This window comes from Ruditapes philippinarum, unplaced genomic scaffold (genome assembly GCF_026571515.1).
Source record: "Ruditapes philippinarum isolate M1 unplaced genomic scaffold, ASM2657151v2 ctg7986_1_1_1_1, whole genome shotgun sequence".
Classification (NCBI taxonomy): domain Eukaryota; kingdom Metazoa; phylum Mollusca; class Bivalvia; order Venerida; family Veneridae; genus Ruditapes; species Ruditapes philippinarum.
Window position 1 is genome coordinate 6,195 of NW_026854765.1, and position 10,620 is coordinate 16,814.

Below are 10,620 nucleotides of genomic sequence, written 5' to 3' on the forward strand. Positions count from 1 at the left end.
TTACAGACGCTTGGTATCAGATCCTGCCCCTCAACGTGATAAGCCTCGGTCAACACTCTATTAAAACTATTTTAATATTGAACCACAAATTGGACATCTTTAACTGCGATAAAACTGGTTTTCAAACAATGTATGAAAAAAATACCGTATACCACCAAGTCTCAATAAAGTAAAGATTGCAGACTCCAAAATCTAAACAGTCCAAACAATACGGGACCTGAGCCTAGCATATGTTTGCAGTCTTTTTTCGCTTTTTGAGCCAGGACCAAACACTATAATTCTCTCACGACTAAACTTGTATCAAAATCGTCACTTTTAGGAGACCCAATATGACCGCAAAATTCAAATATTTATATTGTACATTATAAAGAATAACAAAACTTAGTTAACAACGCACTGTATATCATGGTAATAGTTGAATTACAAATACATGTCTTTTAAACGAACGTTTGCAGACAGCTAACACGCGTGACATGACGATAGAATGCTCGAGTAGTCGCAAGCATGTTTGTGTATCGGCTTGACAACAGCTCAGCACAGAGCCGGGAACTCTTCTCGTATTGATTGGCAGAACGCAAAATTTACACGTTCGGTTTTAATTAAATGTTGATATTTATAGCAAAATGTAGTGTAAAAATGTTTATTCTGATAACATCTAGAAGCAATTGATTTACACCGGAAAGGTCACGGTAAGATTAATTTGATAATGATTTAGTAGGTTTTATTATTTTAGGGAATTCGTGTTTACATTTTGGAGTCTGCAATCATTACTTTATTGAGACTTGGTGGTATACGGTATTTTTTTCCTGTATGTACAAATTGTTTGAAATCAGTTTTATCGTTGTAACAGATGCTCCATTCGTGTTTAAGTATTTAAATAGTTTAAACAGAGTGTTTACATTGGCGTATCACGTTGGGGGCAGGATCTGACCCCCAAGCGTCTGTGGCTCGATTTGGCTTGATGCTTACTTACAAAACATACATACTTTTTCATTGTAAAGATACATTGTTCTATATTATCATACGTTTAAGGTTTTTTTATAAGCATGACGTACTGTAAAACTCTCTAAAGTGCATATTTGGATTAAAAAAACTCAGCTGATTTTGGCCTCAATAAACATTCCGTTTAATGGATGTAGATGCAAATAAAAAAAAATGTTTATTATACATCTTTGAAAAAATGCCAGCATTAAAAATTTCACTGATGACGTTTTATAAGTAGATACGTCATTTGTTGTATTTATTGTATTAACTTTTTGTAATCACTAATTTATTGAAACGGTTTACTGAATCTGATTTTTTAACACATTTGACTAATTAAATACGGTCTTTTTTATTGCATAACCCATCAGCATCTGAATTTTTAATTATTGGTCTTGAGACAAATCCAGAAAATTCTCCATTGGTTCAACTATTTTATCATTTTAAAAGCATCTCATCAATGAATATATTAAATTATATCGTTCTTTATAGACTTAGTGATAAAATGATGAGTTTCTTTGAGATTTCGTTTTAATATTGTTTTTCCATATAATATCAATCAGTTCTTTGTAGAACATATATGGTAAAATGAATACACAACATATTTCCATTGCCTACAGGTTCAACTAAATAGTTCACATATAGATTATACTCATTCTTTACGTTGTATGCACATGCTTAGTATTCTTTACTTGTCCTTTCATTTAAAAATCTGGAAACAAAGTTTTTAGAAAAAAACTTCCCTCGGAAGCATTAAGCACAACAAAATTACATAAGAATTGCAGACTCGGTTTGAGTCTGTACACGAGAGATACTGATTAAGTGCAACAGCCCTCACGAACCCTAGGACCGGCTTTAAAGAAACATTTTTACAATATAACAAGGCAGGGCAAAAAGCCCCTTCTTTAAAGATGCCGAATATCGTCTACTTCCCTAACCAAACCAACCTCTTTTTTCCACCAATTTGATCCTAAAAGTCCCCAAACACTTGAAAATTCCCCGCAGAATTTACAACTAAATTAACAGCAAAAAAAGGAAAAATATTCAGGATTTGTTCGGAACAGCGTTGATAACATGAAATTCCCGTATGTAAATATAACCCGTGACCTGCTATTAATATCCGCGTAGATGGGTGTGTTCATTGATCGTATAGAATTCCATTGACTCGCTAGGCATGACGCAATATACGGTATTATACCCTGAAGGAGTATCCATAATGGCTGCTTGCATTTATAACGCTGTACTTTTGGTTGAATGAATTCAAAAGCTAAAGATAGTTGACCTTAAAATTCGTAAAAAAAAGAAAATATATCTTTAGATGTAAAAATGTTTACGACTCAAAATAAAAGTGGAAATTGAAGAATTATTTTACCGCTACATAGGTAATTTATTGTATGACGTTTGTTTACTGCGTTTTTAAAAAAAATAATTTCGAGTGCTTAACATTGTTTTCATTCTAAAGTTTTACAACATATATTGTTACAAGTTCATTTCGTCCGAACATCAATACACTTTTTATAACTCCGGAAACCACGTTAAAATTTGTTGACAGTTATCATCTTTATTCTGATTTATTAAAATATGTATAATACCTGATGTTTACACCAGTTTGCCCATTTGTAATCCCTTATTTATTGCAACATAACACATAACACTTGTGCCATACCTTGTGTTTCGTCCATAATTAGTTGGTTCTGATTAGAATTACAGATGGAAACCTAGAATATGTTCTGTATTTAATCGAGTCAAGATGAAGACAATGTGACGTCATCAAATAGATAACATGTCCCATATTGGTACTCAGTGACGTCATTATATGAAGTATCGTTACTGTTTTAAGGGTCATGTGACCTTTTCCTATAAATACCCCAGATTTCCCCTTGAACTTGGTCAATTGTATTGTCCGCTTTACAGACGTAACATCTAAGCATAATGCTTTCTAAAAAGTATCCATCTGGAGAGATAGTACCCAGAATAATTTAATAAATATATTTCCCATATTAAAATAACTATAATAAACGTATAAATTTCAAGTATTTACAATCTTGTACCGAACTTTTATCTATATGTTACTAAGGTAAACAAACCCAACTGGAGTGGTTTCCGGACATGTACCCATTTTGACTACATGTATTAATTATATTGCTAATGAAGGTTTATACATGCATGAATGGTGTTGATGATGAATAAATGAGATGTTAAACTAACTACTAGCTTCCTCCTGACACAGCATACCCTGACTATTGAATACCTATAGAAGTGACACTATACCCGTACCTAAAGGAAAGGTTTGCCGTAAACTCGCCGCAACTTTGCCGCAAATTCGCTGCAAATCTTTTAATTCGCCGAAACACTGTGTCAAGTCTTTGCCAGATATCGCCACTTGTGGCAACTCTGTAGCAAACATTTGGCGACTTTGCGGTGAATTCACCAGAATATTAAGTTGTTCGCCAATAGTTTGCCAGAAACTTTTCAGTGGAAAACTAATTTGCCAGAGATTGCCAGAATCTTTCTGTCAAAAAAATATTCGCTGAAAGATCACCAGAAACTTATCTATAAAAACAAGTTTGCCAGATAATCGCCACAAACATATCAGTTCTGAAAGTTAATCCAACTTTGTTCATTTGCCAAGGAATTGCAAATAACATTTACACAAACTTCTAAATTAATTTTAATAGTTCATTATACATATATAAAGATTATGTATTATTATGCACACATAAAAAAGTCCTTTATGTACCTACCTACCTACCTACCCAACCCTATTTTAATGGGTCGGGAAGGGGAAACAAACATATTTTTATTTTTTGCCTAAGAGTTATCTAATTGAAACATCATATGTATCATGGATGGTATTGTAGTTCACAATAACAGTTAATCTTGCTTTCTTGAATTTTAAGGTATAAGACCCATAATGAAATCGGCAATCTTCGACATTCACCGCCATAGCTCGCCATTTATCGTAACGAACTTCGTTTGTTTACGAATAAAGTCGGAATTCTAATAATAGCGGATATCCCCGGTCACGCGTTAGTATTCCCCAAGAAAATGACGAAATTTCCGTAGATATCTAACATTGCGTCTTACCGTCGTGATACGCTCGGTCGATTAAAAAAAAAAGTGTAAAAAGATGCAGAAAACACAAGTATTCCGACTTAATAATAGAACATAACTATAGTACAGGTAACCAGTATAACGGGTCAACCAACCAGCTCTACAAAACATCCACTCTTCCTAAATCGGTTGATAATGAGGGTTGGAAAGAGGGAAGAAGAATCGTTGAGTTTGGCGTGTTACTAGTGACGTCAACGATCGGCGGCCATATTGGTTTCCTATCTGGCTCCATATAAATACGTAAGTGAAACTAGCTTCTTTTTCTTAATAAACCAATAATCTAGGCACATTGTATGGTATCATTTATCAAGAAAACACCTTAATTTTCATAAAAAATAATCTTCAAATAACGGAAATCTGCGTTTTCTTTCCGATACAGCTCGTACAAAAAACAGAAAGTAGGTCGATGACCTTTGACTTTTTTTGCGGCGCCACTGGTGCTTGTTTTAGCTATCCATTTCATTGAAAATATAGTGTAAAATCGGGGCCTTGTAGTCTCGTTTTGAAGAAAGATGTCAAAATTAAGCATATGTAAAATTTTTAGTCGAAAACATGGTAAAAAGTCCGCGAAAACAGCTCTAGAAAAACTTCAATTTTGGCAACAGGTATTTCTACCTAATGTAATGGTGAAAAGATGGTGGAAAAGTGATTTTGGAATTTAGCAATGTGTCATTTATAATTATTTTTAACAAACTCGTTTGTAAAAGGAAGCGCATTGCAGCGCAAGTAGATATTTTAATTTGTCCGAAATACGCACTGTCCGAACGCAATATGACCGTTGCCGTGTCATATATTTTCGAGATGTTTATAAATGTCCGAGTAAGTGTTTATTGACTTTAAATTACGTTTAATATTCGTGTTTTGATAAGTTTATGGTAAATTATCAAAGGGACGTGTGTTTAGCTGCCGTTTTCGATGGTTAAATTGCAATTCTACTCTACAGTGATGAGTAAATTCGAGTCCGACTCCAACTTGACCAGATCCGACTCCGAACCCGAGGCCAGCGGTAGCACTGTACCATCGCCAGCCCCATCCCCTGTTTTCAATGGAAGAAAGCGGTCTAAACCAGCACCATCATTTGTAGAAAGGCATTCTGAGGAATCTGTAGATTGTGAAAACAGACTAATTTTTGAATGTCACAAAAGTATGGCTTGTAGACTAGTTACCTGCTTTCAATTCATAGAATCATGTGTACTCAACCTTCTCCTTCACACTGATTTTAGCCAACTTTACAGCATTTAATGGCAACAAGGATAACACAGTTTATCATTGTTAAAATATATAATTACAAACAAAATTTGAAAAAAAAAACTAAAGTATATTTTATAATTGAAATTAAAATTTAGAGAATACATTCAAAGAGTGGCTTTTTATTCATCTTGAAGTGAAGTAATTGATTGTTTTGCTATCCTAGCCATTTGCAATATAAATATATATATAATATGGTGTGGTGATGTTGCATGTGAATAAAACTAACACTGTAACTGATTGCCGATGTGTATATTGCTTTGTTGGGGCATCCCTTGTCATATTTTTATATTTAACTTGATTGTTTGTTCCATTCATTAACAAAATTCACGATGTAATCGTATTATATGAAATTTTCTAACAATGATGTCAAACATTCTCACAAATCTGGCTACATTAAGAACAAGGGATGCTTCAGTATTGTCAGCCTAGCTCCTAAGTAGCCTATAACTTTATACCTGCTTTTCTTAAACAGAACGAGGATGACTCATTTGACCCCTTTGATAGCACTTGGGAAGCCTATGCCTACATGCCGGGAAAAAAGGGTGATTACAATGAACTTAAATACTCTCAAGAAAGTGGTGAAAGTACGCACGACATTGACAAATTATTGTCTGAAAACAAATTTCTTAAATCAGAAAATGATCGGCTGAAGCAGGAAAATCTTGAACTGAAAAAACAACTGAAAAAAATACTGAGAATTAAGAATACAATTTAATAACCATTACAAAATTAATTAATACTTATAAGAACTATTTTTGCTTTATACATAGAAATTACAAACATATTGACCATTTAGAGCTTCGAAAATATATATATTGAAAAAAACACTAAAATATCTGAATTAACCAATAAAGATGTTTTTGACTTTCACAAGCAACATGATAAAATCAGTTGTATTAAATATATTACTGAAAAATACATGTATGTGAACTCTTTGAGTGCAGGTAAATCCAGTCAGCCAACCAGACAGGCATTTGACTATTCTGTTAAGAAAGTTATTGAAAAAGTGAAACAATTAAAAAAGATATTAGCCGTCCTAATGGTGTAAAGAATTTAGATGAATATTTGAACAAAAAAATCAGCTTTCCAACAGCAGATCTTAGCAAAAGGGGTCCACAAATTATTCAAGATGAAGCTCTTAACTGTGATTCTTTGAAATCTTCACTTATTTCAGAAAAGTTAAAGACTCAATCACTTACTGAAAAAATAATTAAAACAGAAAACCTGGTGGAGTCTAAAGATAATGAACTTAAGAAGACTGAAGATGCCTTGTCATTATCAGCTTAAAAGCTCACTTATGTAAAACTGAACTTAAAGCGAACTGCTTCAGATCTCGTGAAATTTATGCTAAAAAAATACAAAAATTAGAAGATGCTTTAAATGAGAGGTGTTGTATTGATAAAACTGAACGTATTGAACAGTTGAAAGAAAAAGAAAGCACATTAAATGAACTCACTGAAAGTGTTCAGTATTTAAATGATATTTTGAATGATAATGTGGAAGACATGTGGTGTTTGATGAGCACAGTAAAAGGTATTTGCCAAATATAAAACAGTGTGTCTACGAGTTATTGACACTTAATGTACGTGCATCTAAAGTAGGCAGTGTTATAACATCTGTACTTAAATTAGCCAATAAGAAACCCAATAAGGTTCCTTCAAAGTCAACAGTGCTTAATATGAACTTGCAGCGTCTCTGTTTAGCCCATAGTCATATAGCTGAGGTTTTTACCAAAGGAACCAATACATGTTTATTAACTGATGAAACCTCAAAGTTCGGTGAAAAGTATATGGGCTATGAAGCTTCAGACTCGGACGGTAATTTATGGGTTCTTGTGCTTCGTGATATTGAAACCAAGTCTGCGGAAGACACATTGAGTACATTTCGAGAAATTTTGATTGACATTGAAGCAATTTCATCATCAAATTCTGTCTCCAATGATATACTGTGTCACATAACCTCTACCATGTCTGATAGAGCAGCCACTGATGTCAAATTTAATGCCATGTTAAAAATTTACAGACGTGAAGTGCTACCTCTGTGTTATGCAAATTATGACACTTTTTCAGACAAGGAGAAATTTCGTCTTGGAAAGATGCATAATTTTTTGTGTGGACTTCACGCTTTGGTTAATTATGCAGAAGCCGCTCAGAAGTCATTGAAGGAGACTGAAAAACAGATGTTTGACAATGACACTCCTATATTTGATGCTTCATTCAACTTTCTCAGTGACAAGAAATTGACTTCGGTACCATTGAAAGCCTTTAAGGGTTCTAGGTTCAATGTATTGTTTAGCAACGCAGCCTCTATCTTTTTCCTACATGAACAAATGATTTCATTCTTGGAAAGTGTTGGTTGTTCAAACAAACTTCAAAAAGCTGTATTGCATGACTTGAAAGTTACTGAGTTCATTTCTGGTACTAAGGCTCTTGCTCTAGTGAGTAAGTTAAGTACTTGTCCATTGTGGTATGTTTTAGAAGACAAACATGTATCATTATCTGATATGAATGAGAAGTACCTAGCAGTGGTGAATTTTCTGCAAAATGCCTCGGCTAATGTCGAACAGTTCATGTCTGGAAATCTCGTGTTGTTTGAAGAACATGTACAGAAATTTTGCATATATGAGTCATTGATAGAGCCAAGGGATTATGATGGCGTATGCCAAGTATTTGTTCAAGTTATTTTAGGAACCTTACCTCAAATGTCACAGATATTGTATGAAGAGCATCTTCCAGGTAGGGAGTTTGCGTCTGTGGATCCTAACCTCATAAAAGGAAATCCAAAAACCTCAGCATTCGCTGAAAGTGTCTTTGGACAATTAGACCAATTACTTAGGTCAAAACCGAACATTACCCCATTAGCAGCCGAATCATATATAATGTTTCTCAACAACAAAACCATGGACTGGTTATCTGCCAAGGAAGAAACAGAAAAGAATGAGTTGATTGGAATGGCATCAAAACAGATACAGAAGTACAGGGTGAACTATAAAGCAAGGCTTCGTGAAATAAACAGGAAGAAGCAAGAGAAAATACAGGAGAAAGTTAGACAAAAGGAAAAAACAAGAACGAGAAAGATTAAAAAAGCAGACTGAGTATACCAACAATATAGTAATGCATGGTTTGTGGCATTGTCAAAATGAAGTAGACAATATGTTGTCATCATACAGTAATGACAGTGAGAAAATTGAAGCATTAAAAGCACAGATAAAGTTCAGGAAAGAAGTTTTAAATCAAGTTCCAGATGAAAAAAAAAGACATTTAATTTAACCAAATCAGTTCAAGGAAAAAAACGAGAAAGACATTATCTTTAGCCGAGTTAACTGCTAATCTGAAGTCACTAGTTTGCCAAGCTATTGTGAAGGACAATCAAACGGAGCAACACATTCTTTTGGGGAAAAGGGTCAAACATCGAATTGAGGAGATGAAAAATGGACAAAAAAACCTACAAGATAAACAGGAAAGATAATCTCACAGGTTTGTTAGCTTAGCTTAGCTATGTATCATGTTTATAATACGAACATTTCCATTGACTTTGACTTAATTACACGCATACTGCCAGGGTTATGGTCATCAATATTAATACAAGTATTTATAGTTTAAATGTTGTGATTAATTGATAATCCTTACAGAATACTAACAATTAACAGCCTTTATTCTAACATGGTAACTATAAATTAATTATTTGCTTAATTTTAATTAATACTGTTTTGTATAGTAATACAAAAATTTGCATATATTATCAGTGCTTGTTATAAACATGTATGCTTAATTTTTAGTACTGGTACTTTAACCAATTAGTCTCAGTTTTAAATAATTAAAATTATATGGTAAATAAACATAATTGTTTCTTGAAAATTTACATTCATTTTGCTTGTGCAGGTTCCCAGTTTACCAGACTGGTTTAATATTGTGTACGACGGAAATCCAGCTGTCTACACCTACCACAAGCTTGATTCTGACGTGGACTCGAATGATCTTGTGATTCTTGGTTAAGGGAAATCATAAATACAACTGTAAGTATTATCCTATTCATGAAGAAGTCCTTGTCAAGCATCAATTCTAAAATGAGGATATGGTGGTTTTACATTATGTCAAATGGTGTGTGTGTGTACTAGCAAAGGTATTTTTCTTAAAATTTTACATTCCATTTTAAATAAAATGGAGGTTGTTATTCCTTGTAGGATTCTTCTTACAGCATGACAATATCAGCATTTGATTCTTTGTTCAAATACCTTTAATTTGATGTATTACAACCTATATATCTTAAAAAATACATGAAACCATATATTGGGCGGAATTATCCCACTTGCGGTAAACTTTAAAGGGCCATAACTCCGTTAAAAACTGGTATTTCTTTATGAATTAACTTGCAATGAATTTCTCTTGGAAATACCTTGACATTGTTATATAACAAAATAGATAAATACAGAATCCCTAAAGAAAGCCCAACACGGCAAAATTGAAAATGTTGCAGGCTCGGTTTGATTGAGCCAAGCCATACTTTTGTGACATTTAAAAATAGTCTGTTTTCACTAGTGTTACCGTCAAACCTAATATTTTGTAAAACATGTAGACTTGGACCAGTACCATTAACATTTGACAACGTGTTAGGTGAACTTAAAAAGGGTGTGTCTGGATATTTGAATGTGAAATGTCAAAACACAGAATGCGGTCATGTGAATTGTGTTCCCTATGGAAAAACACATAGATTGAAGACCTGTACTGGGAAAGTTGGAATGCCATGTTTCGTTGTCAACACAAAATTAGGAACAGGTAAGTGTTTTATGTATTACATCATACTTTAGATGAAGTACTATACTGATTATGAATTCATAGATTTAAGGTCTCGTACCAAAATGAATATACATTTATCTACTTGTCTTCCAATAATGTCAAACATGTAAAATTATGTGAGAATTTATGCGGATCAAATTTATGTTTCAGATTTATAAATAGTTTATTATATAGAATACATGTATCTTGTTTGTGTTGAACTATAAAACACTACTCCTTATTGTGAAATTTTCGATAAACTTCCCTCTGAACTGTTTAAACCATAGGAACTCGAGAACGGGACCGCAGATATCGGTGCATATTTTCGATCGTGTAACGGTTTTTAAAAACGTTTCTGCTACATCTAAATATCTTTTAGTATTATCCGAGTATATGGCCTCAAAAATTATATTATCAATTGAACCAAATCAGTTACTTTTAAAACTGGTCAAATTTTACGGTATTATAACAAAAAGACAAGGAGTGACATCCACCATTT

At 33.4% G+C, this 10,620-nt stretch overlaps 1 protein-coding gene across 1 annotated transcript; it reads left to right on the forward strand.

Annotated features, from left to right (window-relative positions):
* The first annotated feature begins 7,521 nt into the window (after positions 1-7,521).
* Positions 7,522-8,790, forward strand: LOC132740991 (uncharacterized). Its single transcript, XM_060729064.1, has one exon. It carries the CDS (start codon positions 7,526-7,528, stop codon positions 8,438-8,440), a length of 915 nt encoding a protein of 304 aa, XP_060585047.1. The 5' UTR covers positions 7,522-7,525; the 3' UTR covers positions 8,441-8,790.
* The last annotated feature ends 1,830 nt before the right edge of the window (positions 8,791-10,620 follow it).